This window comes from Megachile rotundata, chromosome 12 (genome assembly GCF_050947335.1).
Source record: "Megachile rotundata isolate GNS110a chromosome 12, iyMegRotu1, whole genome shotgun sequence".
NCBI classification, from domain to species: Eukaryota; Metazoa; Arthropoda; class Insecta; order Hymenoptera; family Megachilidae; genus Megachile; species Megachile rotundata.
Genome location: NC_134994.1, coordinates 14874961 through 14898856, shown reverse-complemented (window position 1 = coordinate 14898856; position 23896 = coordinate 14874961). Strand labels below are relative to the sequence as shown.

Genomic DNA, 23896 nt, shown 5'->3' with positions numbered 1-23896 from the left:
ATTTCATTGCGCTCTTTTCCTTCGAAGTTTCTTTCGCGGCCGTTCTCTACGAGGACATAAAAAGAACTCTTACGCTGTGCGGCAAAGGATGTCAGGTCGGGAAGGGAGAGCCGTTGCAAAAATAATGACGCTTTTCGCCAAGAGATTACACATAAATCATTTTTGAAACTTATTACGAAAGAGCGTGTTCCACTTTCCAGTTTGTTGAAGCTCTTAAATTTGCTATTAAATCGATTCTAAATAAATATTAATAAAACACATATTTTTTACTTATGGCACATAACTTCGATGTACTTTAAGGTCCGGTACGTTCTTAACGGATAGAAGGTGCTTTTGCCGGGAAAGACAGTAATGCCTTACGCCTAAGTAGATACGTAGGCGGCGTTAGAATAATGACCCTCTGCGTCGAAATGAAATTCGAAAATGGACAATTCCTGGCAGTAATGCAGCCGTGGAAAGCGCGTTAACGGTCTACGGATGTGGTTGGTGCGAGGGTCCATAGTCACGCATTAGGAAGTTGGTCTCTGTTCCGTAGCCCCTCTAGGCTCGTACGTTTCAATTTGTCGCCGGTCTCTGATGTAACCGCACGGTCTCATTAGTCGAGGGGGCGAAGGAACGACAACCCTTCCTCTATTCCAACATCACCAGCACCACCACCGCCGCCTCTACCACCACCATCGTTACCTTGCTCGTCTCTGTCTCTCTTTACAATCAACCTTACTACCGCTCCACTACCCTCAACGTAACCACCAGCCGTTTCGTCGACACTCTTACCACCACCGACACAAGATCCTACGATGTAACCAAGAACTCTCCTCGGGTATCCGTCTATCGTGGCGCAAGGTACGAACAAACAATTACGGGTTCTCCACCCTGGCGATTGGTATGCCGGGAATGAAGCTTCCATCCACCTGTCGGCCACTTTCCCGAGACTTTTGCGGAGAAACTTTAGCTGGAAGGCAGAGCCAGAGAAAAGAGTCGTCCCGGTTCGACCAGCTTCCACGGGGAATCGAAATTACGCTCACCACCTCGATCTTTTTTCTTCGTCTCTTTTTCTCGCTTCCTTCCTTTTGCTCTTGTTCGTCAATTTTTCTTGGAGCTCGAACGTGGCGCGCGTTGGCCCGGCCACGGAGGAGGGCGGAATGAAGTCGTATCGAAGGAAATAGGAAATCTCGCGTCGAGTTTGATCGTGATCAAATCGCGGTATTCCATTAACCATTGTGCCTGAGCGTGGCGCGCGAAGAGTCTCATCCTGGATTTTCCTCGAGCAAAAGCGTCGTACCGGCGTTTAAGAATCGACGGAAATTTAATCGAAGCTGCAGGAAAATCTCGATTCAAAATTTAAATTCCTGATCGAATCGCAAACCAACCGTTGGTAGTTAAAAACGAAGAGTACTTACCGGGATAACTCAAATTTTAGATTAGACAAGAGTTTACGTTTAGATTGTTGTTCGCGATTTTCCAGATCAGTCCGAAAATTCATGGGAACATTCGGTTGTTTCACGGTGTATAATTATAAGGCAGGAGAATAGATTATTGTAGAACAATTACGTCGACTGGTACGGTTGTTATTCGCGACGTTGAAACGTGAATGTTGATGGGGAATACAGAAGGAGGAGGACGAAGCGGGAAGTTAATTGAATGGAGGACGGTTGATGGATATCAGCGAATAGAGCTCGAAAGCTTCTGTTACCTTTCGTTTGCGAGGTGATCTCGTGAAATTTATCATTCCACCGATCCGATCCTATCATCGTAAAATCAGCATTCGCGTTTCCGTTACTCCCTTACAAAATCTACCGGGTGTCATCGACGAGAAATCGATCGGATCTTTTCACTCTTGAAAATAATCGAAAAGCGAATTCAATCTTGACGAATCGAAGCTCGAGAAAAACAATCGATTTACTTTTGAGAGAGATCTAAGCCACTTGCATCCATAATTCGGTACACGACTTTTACTGTAAAAGTGAAAAATAAATGACTTCGTCTTCCAGGTGGCAGAACTTTATCGTATCTCACTTTCTTTCGTTTAGATAGTTTCGTTTGTTCGTGCTCGAAAGAGGCTCATTGTTCTCGCTGAAAGGATATAGGAACACGATTCCTGTTTGTAGAATTCTCCCTGCAGGAACTCGAGCTCGAGTAACTCGCTCTTGGATGCTTAGGGCTATATATGATAGCGATGTAATAAGCAATTATACGTCTTATACGATAGTGTACGACATCTCGGTGCTCTGATTACAACGCCTCGTGTTTCATTGTAGAAAGAGAATGTCAGACTACCTCTATGCTTATCCGAACAAGCATTCTAATTATGTATGCGTTGTCGTCCATTAATATTCTGGGTATTCGAAAATGGCTATCGATCGTATCGCGAAATATTATATAGTAGCGATTCGGGTCAAACTCATCGAAGTAGGAATCGTAGAATGGCAACGATCTGTGCAGCGATTTCCTCCATTCCGCGCAACTTGCGAGTACTTGTTTCCTGCTCGATGCGGAACAGATGTTGTTCGGATTAAATTGTCGGTGCAACCCAAGTCTTTTCTATCGATAAGACAGTGCGCAAAGACATCCGGAACTTATACTATAAGTATAGATAGTGCTCGTTTAGAGCGAAATATTTTTCCTGATTCTTTGATCGTTATTTTATCAACGATTCGAATAACTAAATGGAGGTTACAATACAAAAATTCGAGTGCTTTGTTTTCTGCAAATAGCATGTGTGTTTCTTTTTCGCGTCGCACTTTGAAATAAACGATTGCAAACGTTACACCGTGTAGCGCAACGCGAAAAACAATCGTTACTAATCGGACAAGTGCTCGCAGAAATGTGGTTGAATTCCCGTTGTAAAATAAAACGTTTCTGTTGTTATCAATGGTCGATGGTCGTGCGATGTTGGGCGCGCGTAATGAATTGCTGGGAATTTGCTAGATATTCGATGCATCGGTGTATATCCATAACAGGGCGATAATTTTCGACAATTTCATCGGCCTGATATAATTCCACCGCATTTTTCCTGAATCACGTTTCCCGTACGGTGGTATTTTTGACTGATGGTTCGGTTCAACGAAACCGATTTGGCTGTATTTTATTATCGTCGATTTTGCGCAGCCTGGCCGACAGTGCATATTAAAATTTTTCAATAACGCGCTCGTCGTTTGACGACGCGAGCGAGCCGGCCGTTTGTTAACCGACGTATTCGTAACTTTATTAGCTGTCAACTGAAATACCAGCCTCTCGTTTCTATCTTCCGTGCAAATATTCGTGTCGATCCGTGCTACGTAATGATTTCGTTCCGGTTTAATGAGTTTTTAATTAAACGTCGTGAAAGAAATGTACCCATTTGTTCTCCGCGCGAATCCACGGTCCCGATGGACGAGAACACTTTTTTTCATCGATAAATAGAGAGATTTAAATCCGTGGAACCGTGCGTAATTCGTTTAAGGCACGAGCATTTTTATTCGTTTTTCGAAGCACATCGAATTGCACGAAATTAGCTGCTTATAAAATCCGTCCGTCGCGCGATTATTGATCGATGTTAATTTTTAATTTTCTCCGGTAAGCATCGTTGATACCGCAATGAGGGTTACTGACGTCACAAATTTTAGATAATCGATAGTACAATAAATTCTCTACTACCAACTTTGCACGACGCCCTTCGTTCACTACTGTCATTCTCTCTTCACGAGAATCCATGCGTTACATTTTATTACGCTTTAAATATTTCGAATTACAAGCGTAATTTTAGTGGAATTCGTTGTTAATAAACTCGGCTTATTTCCCCTTTGACACGACATTAGATCAGTTTAACGATTAATTTTGACGGAAGAACATTAAATACTCCTTTGTCGTATTTAACGCGCGAAATGTTGAAAATTTGACTCGTTCAGCCTGTTTCGGGAGGAGTAAGTAACACGTAAACAGCAGGATAAACAGATCACGGTAAAATGGAAACATGGGTCAGCGAAAGAGGCTAATCAGAGATGACGGTTCCGTCGTCATCGGCTCCTCGCAATAGAAGCAATTAAGTGCGTAATTATACGAAACCGCACGCGACTACTGGCCACGGTGCCACAAATTCATTTGACGTAGACCGCAAAGCAAATCACTGTCGTGAATTGCGTCCAGCCGTGTCGCCGGCTTGTCAACCGTCATTGAAAACTACGCCGTTCAGGTGATAGCCAGCACAACGGTTCGAGAGCTGTGCCCGATGTTTGCCGTTGTGAAATTTCGCCGCAAAACGAAGCGAACGGCAGTAGAGTCCCGTTTATTCGTTCGTTGGTTTTGCGTCCGAAAACGACAGCGGTCCGTTGGTTACAGCGTTAAATGGATAACACAATTTGATATTTTCTTGATACTTCGCGGCATTTGATCGAATTTCATACACGGTAATTGACGGACAGTCCCGCGAAAAAAATCCTACCCTCGAATTCCATGCATATTCAGCGCGATGTGATTTATAAAATAAATAGGCGATATTGCAGAACCGAGCTGTGTTTAACAACGGTGGAAAACGCTGGAAAATGTTCAAGAAAATATTCGTTCCAGGAAACTTATTTTAATATGGATTTTAATATTGTTATGATACAGGAATAGGTACACATGGCCTTAATTTTTGTACAGGATATTTATTAATGCTATAAAGCGTAAGAAAGGATAAGACTCTTTTTTGAATATCATAAGCATGCTACATTATTGTCATCGGTAATGCTGCATCATTTCGTTGATAAGATGAACGACTTGAATTTTGAAGTCGAGAATGCAGCAATTTTTCGCTGGCGATAGATTGCATCGATAAATTTTTGTTGACTAGCTCTCTCGTAGGTGATAGAGCCGAGTGGACGAGAATCGGCTGCAATTTCATCACCGCAAAAGAACCGGCCAAACCGCGGTCGCTTTGGTCGCGAGCGGACGCGATACGCGCAATTTATTCTGATGTACTCTCGAGCGAGAATCGAAACAACCACGAAACGCCGCGTGGTCGTGTGTTTTTTTTTCCTCCCATGACGATATCGTCGTTTGTCCAGGCGTTTTCACGCAAAAGAGCACCACGTTTTCTCGTTTCGCGACGAAAACGCGTATATTCCGCTTTCGAATCTACCCCCCCCTGTCCGACTATGAATTTTCTTGAAAAAATAACCGCTTCTTGTCTCGTAAACGTTATGCAAACCTGTGCGAAGGAAAAATCATTCTTTTTGATTTTTTGTTTTTGGCCCTTGAATCGAAAAAATATTTCAAAGGCCAAACGAGAGAAGAGTTTTGGAGTATATAATGTAAATAAAAAATTTCGTGTTCAGGGAAAAATTCGGATGAAACAGAATCCAGCTAGAACGATTGGGCGATGTTTGCGGTGATCGAACGAAGTCGAAAAAGAAAAAGTACGCGAAGAGTGAATTTGTTTGCTCGAACCGAAGCAAAAGACGGGAACGTAATTTTCCAACGTGTGCACAAACGTTTGGTATTCCTTGTCCCTTTCGTTCGTATTTTCACGGGGTGTTTGTGTGTTCAGGCGGATATGTGCGCTCGCGGTAAACTGATTTCTGTGTCAAGCATCGCGCACAGATAAACTGCTTTGAAAAATTAAACGAATCGCGTGTTTACGCGGCTACAACGCGGCCGAGCTTTTCAAACGGCAGTACGATGGTACTCGAACGTGGAATTTCCATTTGCCGGGAATTTTTGGTATTTACCAAGCTCGAAAGAAGCTGTGGAGAGAGAGAAAACGAGAGGGACGGTGGTGTGTAAACGCGGTTGAAACCTGTTTTCGAAATACTCGTTTCGCCGCGAATGGCTGTTCCTCTTTCGAACACGCATTAATTTCATATTCGCGCAAGGTCTGTTCATTTTTCCTCCTTTTAGTGTTTCTGCTCTCCACGTTACACGCACGATCTCATTTTCATCGCTTCGTTACAATTGCACGAGCAGCGCGGTTAATTTTCTTCTTGATAAAATGCCTGCGTTAAACGCATTCGCGAGAATAAATTGTATCGGTAGAATTACTTAACGCGATACGATTTAACGCGTGCAAATTGAACGCGTGACGCGCTTAATACAACACGCGATCTAACGTTTCGAGGCCCGTCGCGCAATGATATAGTCATAGAAAATTTTGGCCGGATGAAAAATTTACATTTAATTATAGACTGTCATTTTCGCGACAATGTGTATCATGATCGATTAAGTATCCTCTCGTATATCTCATGAATTATTCATCGTATACCCCTACACAGCGTGCCGTATCGGGCCAACGGCAGCCACGGCTATCGATATTGTTGTCATAACGTATTTTATAACGTGGCTAGAGTTTTCCGGAAGAGAAATTTCAGTTACAAATACGCGTTTGAAATTTGGCCAGCCTCGAGCAACGACTCATCTTGTAATTTCGCTGTTCTTCGTGGAACGGGAGTAACGTTTTGATAGCAAACACTTGCATAACGATCCACCTATGCCGGAGGGGTTTATAATTGAATAAGAAAGCACGGAAAAATACGCTAGAAGAGCTGGGCGGAATAGAATCGAGGAAGTACATTAGCAATGTACAATTTCATGAAGAAGCAGTTTCGAGCAAATTGACCTTTCTGCTCTCTCTCCTTCTTTCTCGCAGAGAGAGAATGGGAGTTTTACAAACGATCCGGCTTCTTCGGTGGAAGAATAAGGTAAACGTTGCGAGCAAAATATTTCAAAAGAATCGAGTTACGACCGATGCGACGTACGATTTCCGCGACTGCTTTTGTTACCTTATTCTTTTGCCGACGATTAATCGAGCGATTACAATCGACCCCGAGACACGCGGATCGCTGTAGCGTCGAGAGAGAGTTAATTATTCGCCAATTACGCGAAAGGAATCCAAACAATCGAAATAGCTGGAATAACCGCGAAAAAAGAGGGAAAGGAGAAAGGACGGCAACGGAGAATACGGGAGCGTGTATATTTAAATGCGTCGAGTGTTTCGTTGACGTTCAATTACTCTTTCAAGTTTGTCAGGCGAAAGCGGAGGGAGCGGCAGAATAAGGGAGAAAAGGACGTGGCGAGCGGCCGCGAGCTGGCATCGTATTCGTAGCGCGCCTTTTGTAAGCTTCTATCTCGTTTACGCATCTGCTACTAGGGCTGACTACACTGAAGCGTCGCCATAACGACGCCATTCTTGTCTATCACTGACAAACACGCTACTCTAGCAAACAGAAATGTCTATTTACCGTCGAGCAGCCTTCTGAAACTCTGTTTTTCGTGTACCACTCGCGGACGAGGGCGGCCGCGAACTTTTCCCCTTTATCCGACTCCGTTCTCGTAATCGTAAATATGAAAAATTCCTCGTAAATTAGAAATCCGCGATCGCGCTGTCTCGAATTACTAACGAGCCACGGTCCACGCTTCGTTTCAATTTCCATTCTGCTTTTCCACGATTATTCTTTTATTCTTCGCGATGTTTCTTAATTGCGAAACGAATAATAAACCACTCATTATGAATTTACATCTGTTCCTGGACATAATGTCGTACCGCCACTCTGAATATTTATTACTTCGAGTCAATGCTCCACGGGGAATACAATGTAAATGACGGTCGTTACATCGCCTTATTGGTTGTATCATTATACTCGGAGCTTTATTCGTCGAATTTAACTGTATCGACGCAACCTAACAACGCGTCGATGCTGCTCGCACCAAAAGCACTCGTTCCTGACCTTTGCGCCGAGCAAAAATGGTTCGAACCTGTCCGTTGTTCAAACTTTAGCCGGATCAAAGGTTAGATAGAGGCTGGTAGGTCGGTGAATTGGACGCTGCAGCCAGTGTGGTTTCGTGTGCGAACCTTGGTCTCTAAAATATACGTACAGAGACAAGTAAAGGGTAGAGAGGGAGATAGAGAGAGAACGAAGAGAGGAAAGCGGTGGCACGGTTGAGGGTCGATTTTACACGGACAACGTACAATCTCTATGCATGAGGCTCACTGGCGCTACAGCTTCCTAAGTACACAGAATACGTATTTGCATTTCGGTCTTTGTACCTGTGTGTCTCTGTTAGTGTTCCACCTGTGTCTTCGTCCTCTGTTTCTCTCTTAATACCTTCGTCTCGGTTCCACGTTTCTCCGTTTCGATCGCGCGATCCTCTTCTCTTTCAACCTGTTTGGTGTTTCCATATTCCTGTACAGCAGCAGCACCACCAACTTTCTCTCTCTCTCTCTCGTCGGAGTTTCAACATTGACCCGACTCTCTACTATATGGACGGGCCAGAGGATCTACTTGCATCCTGTTAACCGCACTGCGGTCTCTCCCTCTAAGTCCCCGAACTATCCTGCAAGTTAGTATTTATAAACTTCGGATTAAATCATCGTTAAGGTATCCGGAACTCACGGGGCTCCGAAATCTCCAGGAGTTCCGCCCATGCATCGCAGTACACAGCGGTATTTTACAGGGAACGGCAGTACTTTGGGAAATAATAGGACCAATTATAACGATGATGATTTGTACGGAACTCGAATACGAAGCATCATCCGATAGCTGGGATCGCTGTTCGCACAATGGGGAGGTCTTCCCGCTTGTCGTTAATGACGAATTAATATTTTCAAGTAATTCGAGGAATTTCGAAACACCTAGATATTAATTTTCAGCTAGGAATTTTGGAGATTCCTGAAGAGGCTGAGAAATTTAATGAACGCCGCAGTTTGATAGTCTCGCAAGATTCCGAAGTCTCGAAACTTTGAACGTCCTCAAACGTTATTGGTTCTTGAGGATGATTAATTGAACGAAACTCTTCGACGAATACGTTAGAGCCTTCTTAAAAAATGCAACGCCGAATATTCTTGTAATGCTCGTAACCGAAATGGTTACTATTTATAACCTGATACAGCTCGAAAGTACTTTTCTTCTCGACAAGCTTAAATATATCAGGCGAGCGAGCGTTTCGCGCGATAGTTACGGTTATGCTCGCATTCTGGAAACCGCAGCTCGGTTCGAGCCTTGGACTGGCTCGCTTCGGAGACGCGTCGGATTAACATCAAGCTTAAAGCTCGCAGCAACTGCTCGCGTATTCTTGGGGAAGCTCCTGGTTTAAACGCGAATCGTTAAAGTTTTCATATAACTTTGGCACGACCGTTTCGGACCACGGAGTAAGATCTCGAGCCGCAAAAGTCGTCTCTTCGAGAATGTACGTAGAAGAAACCGTCGTCGATCATGGACGTTCGGTAATCGACGAATCTGACACGCATAGCGTCGACGCTCGAGCGATAATCAAAAGTTTCTGCCCGCTATTCGTTTCGTCGGACAGGTACTGAATTTCAAGGGAATTAAACTCTTTGAGCCACGGAGCGTCTTCGATGATTGAAGAAAACTTGGTCGGACTTTGGCGAAACTCGAAGAACTCCATCGAAGAGTTTGCTGTCACTTCCTACGAAGAATCCGTCGAAATCACTCGCAAGTTCTCGCCTCAACTGCTGCGATATATTTCAAAAGTATTCCGGTGTTCTTTGTAACAAGTCATCTCGGATATTAAGCTGCTTTTTTTTCTTCGATATCCACATCGGGATATCGAACGCTTCCGTGGACGTAGCGATATAACAGGCACGATAGATTTTGAATTCGCGATAGATTTTCTGTTCCATTAGCGCGAAGCACGAGACGCATCCTGCGGCATCTCGAATCTTCGTCGTCCTACCTCGTTTCCTTTTTCCTCTGCAACGCGGCTGAAACTCAACCTGGCGTTGCTCTCGGTACTTCGTGACTACCCTCTAAATCATCGTTAAAGCACTCGAGTTCACGACTTACGACGTTCCTAGCAGTTTTCCGCGGCGGCCGTTTGCTAAATTAATCACCAAACTGGCGCCGAAATGCTCGCGAGGATTCCCAAGGTACTCGGCACCGCGCTAAACTTTTTGATTGTACGGCTTTTATATCTATTCCTCCTTTCACCTCTTATGAAATGACCCGGTAATTTCCACGAGGTTTTTCATTCTTGGTAACTTGGGATAACGGTTTCTCTGCAACTATGTTCTAAACTATTCAACGCGAGGACTATCTTTGGTTATTCGCGCTTTATTCCGAGCACGATTGTTCGTATTATATGGCCAAGATAACCGCGTATTTTAACGTCGAAATCTTGACCAACGGTTTTAATATAAATCCAGAAAGTTGTTCGTTCGATGCTCAATTATGTGGCAGCTTAATTGTCGTTGAGGTCGAAATTAGTCTGGAAAGAGTCGAGGTTGTGGAACGTTTCAGCAAAAACGTTTGAAAACGAGCACGGTCGTGGTTCAAGAGCGCAATTCTTCCTGGACGGGTTATTCTTGAATTAATAAGAGAAACGGCTGGAATTTTAAAGGGACCTCTTTCCCGTGACAAAGGAAAACGCGCACGCGGGTCAGCTTTCAAAGAAACAGTTCACTTTTTTGTTTTTTTTTTGCTCTCTCTTTCTCTTTTTGCTGGTCGATCAGGTGGCTCGAATTTTCACGAGATAATTTCTCAGCGAGAAACGAGAGCGGCTTTAAAGCGAGACTCGTGAAACAACCGCTCATTTCGTGGCCACGGTTTTCCCCTTGAAACCGTCCTTCGTGATTTTTTCAGCAGCCACCGCGAAACGTGTTCCCTCTCGCATTTTAAATCGTTACAGCTGTCTGCCGCGCAGTCACGAAGCTCTCGGAACGACGCGAACCTACGCTTCCCAGAAACGTCGCATTTATGGTTTTCATACATAATAAAAACACGCGAATTTTACAATGGCTCGCGATTATTCGTAGCACGACGGGGAATGCTCGTTGGTAAATAAAACAGATGTTGAAAAATATTCATTAAACGGGGCAGATGATGGCACAATGGCGAGATAAAACGAGCACGAATCGTACCACTTATTTATCGAAAACGTTCGATATGATGGTACGGTCTGATCAAAGGGTTCGAATCAAACGAGTCGAGTCGAACTAGCGGAAAAATCGTCGGTCTGGCGATTCGGTGAGAAAAATCAAGGGGTTTCGCGGTGATACGAGAGAGGTCGAAAAGGTGAAAAAAGAGTAGCAAAAATGAAGGGAAAAAGATAAGTGCGGCGTTCGCGGTCGGATAGACGAATTAGTTTCAGCGGGTTTTCCGCGAGCACGTTTGAACGTAGCGGCGTAACGAGTGGATTTAAGCCGACCCGGGGAAAGTTCGTGGTACTCCTGCTTGACGAGGAGTTTCGAAAGGTCCTCGGCAGGGATATCGGCCTCTGACCTCTAGTTTCGTGTTATCGTGCCCGTACACACCCCCACACATGCTCATTGTTTTAATATTCGAGCGGTGGCTATCCGTGCTTTTTTCCAGCCGGGTCAAAACGGCGTTTAACTGCGATGCAAGTGTTCGTGGCGGCTGGAAAATTGGCTTCGCCTGGGGTTTGATCTATGCTGCGTATGAAAACCAAATACGAAAAAATTTGAAAAGGGGATAACGTTCGAAGCGTACTTGCTAAATCTCCGTTGTTACGAATCGACGTGTCATCCCCGCGGGACAAATATTTTTCGTTATAAACTTACCACTAGTCAGCGTGTCATATCGGGATACGGTATGACGATCTACCGCGAGGTGATCCAACGCGTTGTAATTTAACCCGTAACCATAGAACGCTTTCGTCCTTGCATGAAACCATCAGTCAATTCGGTCCAATTAAAAACGTACGGTGCAATTTCGCGTTGGTCGTTTTGGTCATGAATTTCTGGCTCTTTTATTATTTTGTTTATGTTGGCTATTTGCAGCAACACGTGATCGTGGACAATGGCGAAGCGAACTGGCACGTGGCTCTCGCGTGCGAGAACAATGACGATGCTTACACTGCTTCGTTACGCTCCCACCTTCTTTTTCATAGCATATTTTTTCGTTTCGATGGAAATATTTGTTGGGCGGACAGGAATATTTGATAAATTGGACCGCTAACTTTCCCCGTTCGGTCGATCAATTTGATCATTAGAGTACAATGTATTTTTACGTATAATTATTGTCTACTACTACGGTTTAATCATTGTCTCGTGCATTATTTTCTCTGAATCCTTTACAATTGTTATCTGTAATATGGTTCGAAACTTTTCTTCCGAGAGATTGCCCCAACTCGGGTTGAACAAAAACAACGCGATCTCGTACGCTTAATTTGCGCTGCAAGAGATTCAAAGCTTTCGCGTTCAACGAATTCCTGGAAAAATACTCGTTCGAATAAATTTTCGACTCGGAAGCCGCAGGATTAAGGATTAAAAGTTTCTCGAATTTTTCTGCATTTAGAATCGTATCCTCTTTCTTTTCATTTTGCCCCCATCGCGATTTAATCTTCAAACCGACAGTTTGCGGTACTCGTTTCGAATGTTTAACTCGTCATTTCGGCACATGACGTAGATGTCGTAAATACCGCTTATTCCTGAGTCCCGTCGATCGTGAATGGCTGCGGTATCGTCCTTTCTAATCAGGCTAATATCGTAAACAGATTTGGCCGCGATCACGTGAAAGCAACACGATAAGCCGGTGGGCTAGAAATCATGCTGATCGCGGAGACAAGATAATAAACGGCTAATACGTACAGGCCACTTCGTGATACGAAATAATTAGTGGTGAATCGCGACCAACTCTGTTTCCACCTAATCGATGCGAATTGCTGACGCTGGTTATGCAGTGGCGCTCGAGTTTACACCTTGAGCCGCTTTAACGCGTGGCTTCGCGTTCATTATTATCCCGCGTTTTCCAATTTTGTATTCTCGGTATCGTTCGGTGCACCGTTGCAGTAAAGACCTTTAATTTTCAACAACCCGATCGAGAGAAATTTAAAAGGCTGTCTCTATTCGACTGCATCTTTTCAGCCGACGATCGTTGCATTGTATGGAGAACGTTTTCAGGAATAGATCGTTCGGATTAACAGCGAAGCATGTTCTACCCGATCTGCTGTACCATTTGAAAGCTTCTCGTATTCAAAAAAGCGTGGTGCTAAACGCGAAAGCGCCGGCAAACGCTTGCTTGTGAAACAGCGTTACACGGAATCGATGATTTCGCTTTTCAATTACTCTGCTCTTGCCTCGTCAATATTTTCACGAACGAGCACGTTCCTCGGCTTGGAAAGTTACGCGCTTACACCGCGAAACTGCCGTGGAAAAAATTTTTAATCCGCGTGTTTGTTACGCTTGTTTGAAGATATTGTCTAAACGCACCGCTTACGATCGTTTAAATAAATTCGTATACTCGAAGGAGAAAATCATCGCAATAGTTCGATCACGAGCGTCAGCATTGAAAAGTATAAGCATTATAAAGAGAGTTTAAGAGCCTAGAGAAATATCGATCAGGGTAAAGCGTGGGGAGAATCCGGGGATAAAGGAAAAAATAGAGTTATTGCAAATAACGAATGGCAAAATTCTCTTTTGATTGTAGCAGTTTGTAGAACGATACGTTTCTCTTTAAATCCTATTGAAATTTTTAGATGGGTTGGGGAGGATTGTCTGCGCGATTCGAATGCTCGGTGAATTACCAGTGAACTAAACGGATTTAAAACGGGAAACGTAGGGTAACCGGTCAGATTTCTTCTTTTTTAAATTCTTTCGGAATCGTTCCGCATCGTTGAAACTGCTTATCGCGTCGCTCGATGCGCACAGTATTTTTCGCCGCAACATTCGAACAATGAACGTTTCCCGTCTTTCTCTGCTCGTCCCCCAACCCGCATTGTTTCGTTGAAGGATAAATAACGTGTTCCGCTGATACCACTGGGTGGCGCGGTTTTAATTCAATTCTGGACAAAAGCGGAAGATACTCGCTGGCTCGGTCTCCGACGTCGAGAGGTCAGTTGCGAAGAAAGGAGTCCAAATAATCGATGATTAACAGGCGTGTTATTTTCAAATTTCTACAATCTCGAGTGATTATACCATTTTCGAACAAGAAACTCAGGGTCTTTATCGAGTCGCGCATTCTTTCGTTAGAGCGTTCATAAGCAAAAGCCAGTTAGAAACGTTGATCGAAGAGTATTACGGCAATTTGTGGACCAACGAGGAACTTGGTACTTATTGCGGCAATAGTGCACTAGCGTAGATCGCAAGTTCATCAGCCTCGTAGAGAGGATCGATAGATGACTAACCGAGGACGAGAGCTTTCGGCCGGTTAATAATTCAGCATCCAAAGCAAAATCAGATTTAGCGATTGTTGGCGGAGAGGATAGGAGGATAGCTGTATAAGCGAAGTTTCGCGTTGCAATCGAGTCGATGAACCGTGCAATTCGCAATCATTCTCGATGATAATCGGCCACTACAGCACGATATTTCAGGCCATCACATTTTTGTCGACGACACGCGAATAGCAGCGCTAATGCTTCTTGCCGAGAAGGTAATCGAAACCTACAACCACCCTCGCAAAACAATGCGACCACAAATACCTCCGCTCGCAATATGCGTTTCCGTGTTTCGTCGTTCAATGAGCAGCGCGATGTCACGAGCCCCCATGCTTCGGGGACGAATTCCCGACCTATACGTTCCTGTAATTTCATTAGCAATTGAAATTCCTTCGCGACTACGAGTGGCGAATTGCGTGCGACCGATTTCTATTCGCCATGCAATCCTGTTGTTTTACGAATATCTGAATATTTGTCGTTAAACCTACTTTCATTAAGATGCTAATGCGGTTATCGTCGAATCGACGAACAAATTCGTGGTACTTTTAGGGGCCACGGCTAGCACGGTATCGGTACACGTTGGCTGAAACATGGTAACCTCGTAACCGCCAGTTTCCTGAATATTAATGCCGCGGAACTTGACGTTAGTTATCGTTTACGTTATCACTGTATCAGCGTACAACTTGCCTCGGTTTGCTTGCGGAATACCCGCCGTGTATCTTTAACTAGCACTATTAATTTTCAATCTAAACCTTCCTGTTTGCCCCGATATTGCGGACCACTGTTACGTCGCTGCGGCGATTTTATGCGCGACAATCTACGCGTGGCAATTTAACGTATGGCGATCTCCACGCACGGAGACCTAACGTATGAGAATGTAGCACGTGACGTTCCAACGCGTAGCGATCTAATAGAGAGTCCTCTCGTCAAATTTTAACGTAGGTCTAGTCGTCGTCCTCGGACGGGCAATCGCGACGGAATTAATTCGTGCAGCCAGAGGGTCATTCGGGAGTAGGCGTAAGCTGGACGGTCATTAAACGAGCGCGTTTCGAGCGAGTTACGCGAAAGAGCGAAAGCGCAATCGGCGAAACGTTGCAGCATCGGTATGCCTACTACGGTCGTTCATCCTCGTCATGGAATCCGTTGTTAATGGAATGACTACTAATTAGCGGGAGGTCGCGTGGCGCGTGATTTTGCGTCACGTGACAAATCCCTGGATTCCCCTTTGCTGCTATGACCCACCAAGAAGTCCTGCTGCCATAATTAGAGTAATGTAGTCGTTGACGTTAATAGGATCGGGCATTAAACAGCCGCGACACAACGTGATGCTCTTATCACGTGCGATGCACGCGCGCTGATTAAGTACAGGTATCAGGGTAGCTACGAGAAGGCGTTTTGTTCGCGGTAGAAGAGAAAACAGGGAAAAGGGAGGTTGAGCAATAAGACGCAGGTGTTTAATCCCAGGAATGTTTTTCCTCGTTTGGTTTCGTTGCCTCTTTGAGAATGCGCGTGCACGAGGGAGAGTCCTTTCAACGATGCTGGCTCAGAAAAGTTCTGTCTCGTCGGTGAAAGCGTTTTCCTCGATCCTTTAAACTCGAAATTTGGCTGCCTTCGCAAAGAGAACGTCTAGCAGGTTTTCGCGAGAGATGAAAGAATAATAGAGTCGTGTAAGACAAAAGAGCATCGAGCGAATGATACGGTAGAAAGAATATGCTTCCCTTTCGCGAGCGGATTATACGAGCTTCTTTCGTAAAATAATATGCAGGGCGTTTATCGGTGTGGTCCTTTGTACCGATCGATGTACGATCGATCGCTTACAAAGTACTCGTTAGCCCTTTGACGAGTGTACCGTGATACTGGAATATCCGGTCCCGAAATTATTCGTAATCTTGGAAGAGACGACCAGAGGGTAGTAGCGAGGGGCGGAGATTCGCGTGTCGGAGAGGCGGGAGGAGAAAGTTTCACGATGACGATCGGTGCTTAGAAAGGAGGAGACCCTGCATTGCCAACCTCACCCCTTACGCTGGCAGCACCACCGGCAACAACCCTCGCAGCCTGCACTCCCGAACAATGGAAACAATACATTGAAATGAGAAAGTTGGTTTGCATTGTCGGACAACCGCGGCGTGCAGGGGACGCCGGCCGTCTATCTGTCTTCCACTCGCGCGTTCTCCTCTGTCTCCCTCTTTTTTCCACGCTCGTTTTTCCCTTCGCCTTTTTACCTTTTATGCCTGTGGGCTACGTAACGTGTGCCCGATTCTCTCTTCGTCCCGTGCTCCGTGGCAGCCTCCTCTCTTTATTTTTTTCCCTCTGCGAGAAGACAGCCCCGCCTGGTTTCCCATCGCCCCGGCTGAAAGAAAGGATTGTAAACCGCCGGATGAGCCGCAGATTCCGGAATGGAGACTGCTCCATTCGTCGGTTTTCTCCGGTGTCGCGAGCTCTAGCTAGGCTCTGGCCCGCTCGAACAAGCGCATCAGCAATTAGTCGAAGAGATATTTTTCCCTCCCTTTCTCGGCCGCATTTTAATAAGTTAATCTTGCTCCTTGTGCGCCCTTGTTCCCCGCGTTGTTCGCATACCAGCCGCCGTTCCGATCGTCGAGCACCGGGGACCGACGAGTGGATGGAATTTTTAAACATGTTTTGCTATCGTCGGTATTCGAGCGGAGACACTTTCTAGACAATACCACCGTTCCACGGGACAATAACGACGGTACAATAACCTTCCGTATCGTCCGTGAGTTTTTTAAGTATCCCATTCACGGTAATTCGTTCGTTGTTTCTCGCGAACACGCGCGTCCGTTTCGAGGATCGAGCTCCTGATCGTTCGGGATCATCTTTCACCGGGATATCGAGAAAATTGTAGCAATTTCACTTCCGCTCTGCGCTCACCAGATAAAAAGTTGCTGCACGGTATATCTTGCGGTGAGTTACGGGCCTCGTGGCTGGTCACGTTTCGAGAATCAATCGACGCGTATGTACGTTGTTCAAAATTTATTATTAATGATAGAAGATGTACGAGCCAAATTAATGTCGAGCTTATAAATGAATAATAAATAAATTGTTCGTCTAGTTTTAACGATTAACCGTTAGCGTGGGAGAAAATAAGCTGCTCGATGTCGATAAGTCTTATTAACCGACGAGAATCGTTCATCAACCCGACTCGCTGCAAAATTTACGAATTTTCGCGAATTCATTTCGCCGGTGAAGGATGCGCGCGCGTGATGTCGACGCGTCTCGCGATTACAGAAATTTACGCGACGCGATAGCGATTTCAAAAAAAAAAAAACCTCGCACATTCCCGACGATCGTTCATATTTTACCAGGTCCCGTCAGCCGGCCGTTTCATTTTTCAGCACGCACGGATTAATGTTTAATTTTAATTCGTCGCCGGTTGTCTCTGATTCGCTCGCGAGAGAAAGACAAAACTAACGAACAGCGAAAACAGAGAGGAAAAAATGATATGTCCGAGAAAGAAGCGGCAGGAGGGACTTTGATCGCGAGCCATTAATAACGCGTCGGTAAGGCGAATCGCAGCCAGACCTAAAAGGTTGGAAACCGAGTGGTCGTTCGAGTACGCTTAAAGAAGAATCGCGAAGAAGCGGTTGGTTCGGTAGCGCGCGGACGGAGAGGGCGCAAGAGGGTGGTTTCCACGGGATGTTGACTCAAAGCATTACCCAGATGGTCGATGGACGGTTGTGTCTCGAACAGCAAGCGGAGAAACAGAAGAGTACAGCTTCAGAGGCTCTCCCGATGACGTCGAGGGTTGACTAAGGTTAGGCCACTCAACGTATCGCGTACAAGCCTGGAGGAAGGGGGTGGTGAACGCACAAACATTCACATGCGTGCCTGAGAGCGTAGAACGGACGCTCGTCTGCACAGGCACGACCCTTTTCCACTGTTACAACCGCATCGCCGAGCGTATCCGAAGAGGGTAGGTTCTCGAGTAGCTGCTGGAAGGGACGGTAAGCGTATACGGGACGAGGGGAGGCTCTCGCCTCTGCCGGTTCATTCTATCCTTCAGCCGACGGCGTCTATTGTTTAGTTATTCTGATGAGCCAGTGCATTTCAAACACACTCGAGCGGGCCATTATATCGGAGAACGCATCGCTTCCTTTCGCGAGCCGGCCACGTGCGCGTGTCCTCGTCTTTCGTCGTCGCGTCGCTTGTCGTTGTTCGCTGTTTCCAACGACAGACAGCTACTTCGAGGCTCTCGGACATTTTGATACCGTTAATTGGACGGAGATAAGCGTGCGTGCCAGGATCCGAAGGGTGGCCGCACCCCCTATCATCCACTCGCCGTCGAAGAACCTCGTTGATTCTTTGTCGTAAACGATTTCAGGAAACGGTGAAAGGGAAAGGGTGATCGTACAAAGAAAGAGGGGAATTCGATGGTCTTGTTCGCTTTGTTCCCAGCGGTTTATTATAACGGATTTGTACGTTTACCGCTTATATAGGGTGTCACCTAAATCTGACCCTTCGAACAGCGATACTTTGGGCAAATTCACGAAGTGCGCGAAAAAATAATTTTTTGCCGGATAAGTGAAATTTTTAACGAGCTCGCGCAATCACTTTTATCGAACTTTTAATACATTCGCGTTATCGAATTTTCGTTAAACTTTCAGAATTGGTCATTAAAATTGGCCGTTGCAACAATACATGCGAAGGTCCATAATCTTTTTACCCTCTTACCCTTCCCCTTCTCTTGTGCGGCGGTAGAATCGAAATTCTCCACTTCATTTATGCTCCTCTTTTTATTCCGGTAAAAAGCTGAAACGGTGAATAGGAACAGAGAAGACGCTTTTTATTCGATCGAAAGCGTGTTTTCACTTGTTAGCGTGCGATTATCCCGCTATTATTCGAAATTAAAAATACCACTTCGATATGTATGGAGCCCCTCCGATCTCTTTTTTTTCCCCCTGAACCTGGGAAAATGGAATTATCGCGATACTCGATTTTCTCGATGTTAATCCGGATTATGAGCCTTGCGTAGGACGAGAAAGGTGTAGCGCTGCTAAAGGATATAAAAACAAAAGCGTACCCGGAGAATATGGAAATTTCTCGTAAACTTTAATTTCCATTCATCTTTTTCCCATGAAATCTCTAGTCGCTTTCGTCGTGTATCTAGTTTATGCATTCGTGCTTGTAAAGAACGATTTCTCTCTCCGTTCTTTGTGCTTTGCAGCAGAGAAAATGAAAGGCGGTTAGGTTTGATTTCTCGTTTCCAATTATTTCGATATCGCGATGTTCTTGCCGGAATTCGTTCCATCGAACGTCGAATTAAGGGAGAAGCAAAATGGCGAGGGTGGATAAAGATAGGAGAGGGTCGGCCCGTCTGACGTTATAGAAAATTGAATTACCTTTATAATACGAAATGGACTTCCAGCAACGGGAAATATAAAATTACGCTCATGGTGTGGCGCGTTTTGCTTTGTTCCTTCGGAGAAAAATTCCTGCGGGAGTATGGGGATGTGGGTCATGAGGCATTACGAACAGATTCCGGGAAAAAGAATCTGTAGGAGATAGAGAAATCACGGAGCAGAATACGGCCGGAGGTAAGTTTTCCTTGAAATAATACAATTCTCGTGGAAGACTATGATTTCCTTTTCGGTGGGGTAGTCGAGCGAGTAGCATGATCAACGATTGGTTTCGAGAGCGCGGCTCCTTGCGGTTCTTTTTGCCCATTTGGAAACGGTCCGCACAGAAACAAGAAAATTCGTTGCATCGCTGACGAAATCCTTCGTTTTTCGCAAAGTCTGCTCACGTCGGTCTCGTCCACGAGGATTGCCGGAAACGCGAGCTATGTTTGGAATTTCTTTGTCAACAGGGGAAGTTAATTAACGTTGACTTCGTTACCGATCGTTGGCTAGCTTTTTGTTCTATTTCAGGCACAAATTCTGTCTCATTTGGAACACGAATGTGTTCGATCAATTTTTTTTATTTAAAAGCAAGTACATCGTGCGCCGTTACTTCTGGCGTTAAAATCAATTTAGATAACAACTGTGCTTGTTTCCTGTAGCACCCAGAAACTGTGTTCGTTAATCAGACGTCATTAACTAAAATGTTACGGTAGGGCAAAACGGAGACGCCATATTCGTTGCACGTTTCTCCGGCTATTCGGTGTACTTTGTTGGGCCAGCTTCCAGATGGGCAATGTTGGACAGAATGCGGAATACATCCAGGCATTCCTACTTAAATCAACATAACTCGGGTGATGAATGGTTAACAGGCTTCGCGGGGGACGCAATGTGCTCCATTTATGGAAGCTATTATGGCCGAATTTCAGCGTTAAATGTGTGATTTATGACCAGCCGTATTATCTTCGTTCATGTCCCGCCGACGATACAGTGCACCCTCTACGCGCCTCCTGCCGTCCGTCCAGCCACCGCCTCGCTCCATCCCACTATCCCTGAAAATTACTTTGAACTCGGCAAACCGAGCGAAAAATTCATCAACCGGTACGCAAGCGTCGTGGCTATGATTAATGCCGTTCTGACTGTCGATTAGCGCTGTTAAGAAAATTTATTAAACTTCATTTCCCGTTATTTAATCGAAAACATTTTAGATATTAAAATAACGAAACGACGTAGGTAGGGTAAAAATACGATGTTCCGTAAAAGGAACGGAAACGTTAAGGAATCCACGGGGAACGAAACTCCCCGCATATTTGTGATATACAAGATCCTCTCAGCCGCAATGTCCTTTCTTCCAGAATTACTCTACAGAGAATAGAGAATAGTAGAGGAATAATAGAGTTGTAAGTAGAAAATATTGCCAAGTTAACCGGAGCTTTTAGGAGCACTGTTTCCTCGCCTCGTAGTATATTAGGTTTGAATTAGCGAAAGGAATTCGTGGGTTGATTGTAAGCATGTATTCGTCGTTTGTTGCAGGTTGCGATGCCTCGTACGAGATGCAGGGTCCGAGTTTCGTGTCGGAGCCACCGTCGCGGGTGGAATTCACGAACGTGAACGGCGGCAGGGTGGACTGCATAGTCAGAGGAAATCCGGCTCCCACCGTCGACTGGCTGGCAGCGGACGGGGGCAGTATAACGAGTATCTCTGGCATCAGGCACGTCCTTGGCAACGGGACGATCCACTTTCCTGGCTTCGAGGCCGAGGTCTTCCGGCAGGATGTCCACTGGGCCATTTATAAGTGTTCCGCCGTCAACAGCGTCGGTGCCATCGTTAGCAGAGACGTCACTGTCAGAGCAGGCACGCGAAACTTCTTGCTCGTTATCTGTATTATGTTCTCCACCCTCCACATCGTCCCGTTTTGCTCGCTTTCTATCCCACCGGCGACCATCTCGTGAATTCTTTATTCGCATCGACTACCCGTTTCAATGTACAGGAATGGAAAGCTTCTTCCTCGCGGAATAATGCGTCGATCTTGATTGATTGTACCCGTCCATCGATACGGAAATATTTGTCATTTCTTTCGTCGGTGAATGCTTGCGTTGGGGGAAAGAACGTTGATGGTTTGTTAACGGGAGTACGGATGCTCTTCTTCGGGGTTCGACGTTCGCGTAACATTCAACATCTTTGCCACGGTCCATGCTGCCGAGTTTACGCGACCACGAATTTTCTTCCGACCGGAATAATTCGACTTCCCGATCGCGGAAAATGGTACAATATGAAATATTTATTCGAATCGAATCCGTGATTTTCTTCGCCTCCTCGTTGGCTCCTGGTGCCGTCGTTCCATTGTATTTATCGCGTGACGCGTATCCAGAATGCGATTCCCGACGAAACACGAGTGTTGATCGAATTCATCGTCGGTTCTAAAATCTCAGAAATTCCGTCCTCTTTCTCGAGTAATTGTACCGCGAGACCGAACGTCGAATCGATGGAATTATTCGAATTCCGTCCGATGAACCGTAACCACAGAAGAGACTTCATTTCCGATGCCGCGCTCCCCTCGGGGATAAGAATATATTCGGTGCAGCGTTGTTTTCGCGTTACGTTTTATCGGATGCTGCTCAAAAACCAGGCTTCTACAAGATTCGGGTGAGTGTAAGGGGTGATAGATAGGGAGGTCGGGAGGATGGATGGAACGAAAGCTCTCGGTGGTTCCGCGAGGCGTCTTAAAAATAGAGCTTCCTCCGGTTCAACGAACCGGAAGATATCTTATCGACCTAATATGCCCGTAAATCATCGTCGCGTGAACGTAGCCCATACCTTTTCAGATTCATACCCGCTACCTCTGCCGCGTCAGCTTCTGGCCTCTGCTCCCACTGTTTCAGTCCTCGCTGTCGTTTTTGCTCGACCCTCTTTTCCCTTTTTTTCTTGGCCGGCCAAGAAACTTCGCTGACTTTGTCCTACCTCGGCGAGAAAAATCTCTCCTCGAACGGATACGTGTATTTCTTGGTGCAAAACGGATGTGATTAGAGTTCCAGTTCCCGTAGGCTTACGTATGCATTCGTCGAACGGGAACCGCCTGGTTGCTGACTTTGCTGAAATCGCGAATCGAATAACAACAATGGGGAAGTCCCGTTTCCGCTTTCCCGGTCTCCTTCGCCTAACTGCATCGGCAATCTCGATTGTCGATCGAAAACACGTACGGTTCGTCCGTTCGTTGGACGTGTCGCGCGCCTCTCCAGGAAATTTTATGCGATCGGACGAGCTCGTTCGACCGTAGTTTCCGGTCTTTCCGAGGAGATACGCGTCTCGGTGAATCTCGCAGGAAATAAGGGCGAGGGTGACTAAGCTGATAAAAGGGGAACGCGGGTGGCAAGCAACGATTGCCCTTTGCGAGTGTCTCGAGTCGATCGAGGGTGAGATCGCGCGGGGTTGGTCTGTTTAATTTCAATGAGTTTGCTCTACAAAAGAGCAATCTTTTGCGGCTTTCGGGCAACTGGACATTTTGGGAATCGTTTGCCGTGGTAAATGGTTCGTGCCAGTGTCGAACAGATTGTTTTCGTAAGCTTCACGATAATGTACTGTTAGCTTAGATTTCATGAACACGATAAACTTTCGTGTACACGCTCGTTTGAACGCTATTATACAGAATAACGGATGCGAAAAAGTTAGTTTCGACGAGGATAAAGATAATTAACGCGATAATTAAATGTTTCGTGACGCTTTAACGGTGATTTTGGTTCTACTTCCAAAGGATTTATCGATCCGAATTAACTGAAATTAATTGCAAAATTTAATCGCGCGCTTTTCCCACGTAATACATTCGATGTTAAGCTTAATTACATAGTAATATGTTCGCGAAGCGCGATAAGATTTCCTCGGACTTTTTCAACGCATTACCTCCTCCAGAGTAAAATGAAGCTCGTGTTTGAACTCGCTCGCCTTGTTCATTTCGATATAATATCGTTTACGTTTTGCGAGCTTTACGGTGTACGAGAATCGGGCTTCTTTGTCTGGATTTAACCAGCAGTAGTTTTGGTCTCGTTCTCATTTAACGAACTATTTTAAGGCACGCTGGTCGGTCGGCGACCAAAGAAGTTAATTAAGGTCTTCGAAGAGGAGGGAAATTACGTTCGGGCAAGAAAAGCTGGCCCGTCCTCGGTAATAAAGTAAAAATTACTTTTCCGAGTCCATTATGTCGTTCTCGAGCCGACGTTGTTAATCCTCCAGGACCGCGAACAAGCAAACGTAAAGAACAATGATACCGTTCCGAAGAAGAGACTTAAGGAGGTAGACGAAGAAATACAGCGGGCCAAGAAAACATTGAATAGGAGTCGCGAATATCGGTGACAGTAAAAACTAGTCTTCGAACGAGAGGTCGAATGGTTGTTGACGAGACTTTGCCTAATACCGGTTTTCCATGAAACTGGTCGCGAAAATGCTGGTCTTGGAACAAACGAAGG

At 45.4% G+C, this 23896-nt stretch overlaps 1 protein-coding gene across 10 annotated transcripts in view; it reads left to right on the top strand.

Annotated features, from left to right (window-relative positions):
- Nucleotides 1-23896, top strand: part of LOC100877762 (cell adhesion molecule Dscam2) — a 112487-nt gene that overhangs the window by 22260 nt on the left and 66331 nt on the right. For all 10 annotated transcript variants that reach the window (XR_013040153.1, XR_013040154.1, XR_013040152.1 and 7 more), the window contains exon 2: nt 20970-21290. Coding sequence is in view for 6 of the 10 variants with exons in the window: in XM_076538254.1 (XP_076394369.1) it covers nt 20970-21290 (321 nt within the window). In the remaining 4 variants the exon portion in view is untranslated. The remainder of the gene's footprint in view (nt 1-20969; nt 21291-23896) is intronic.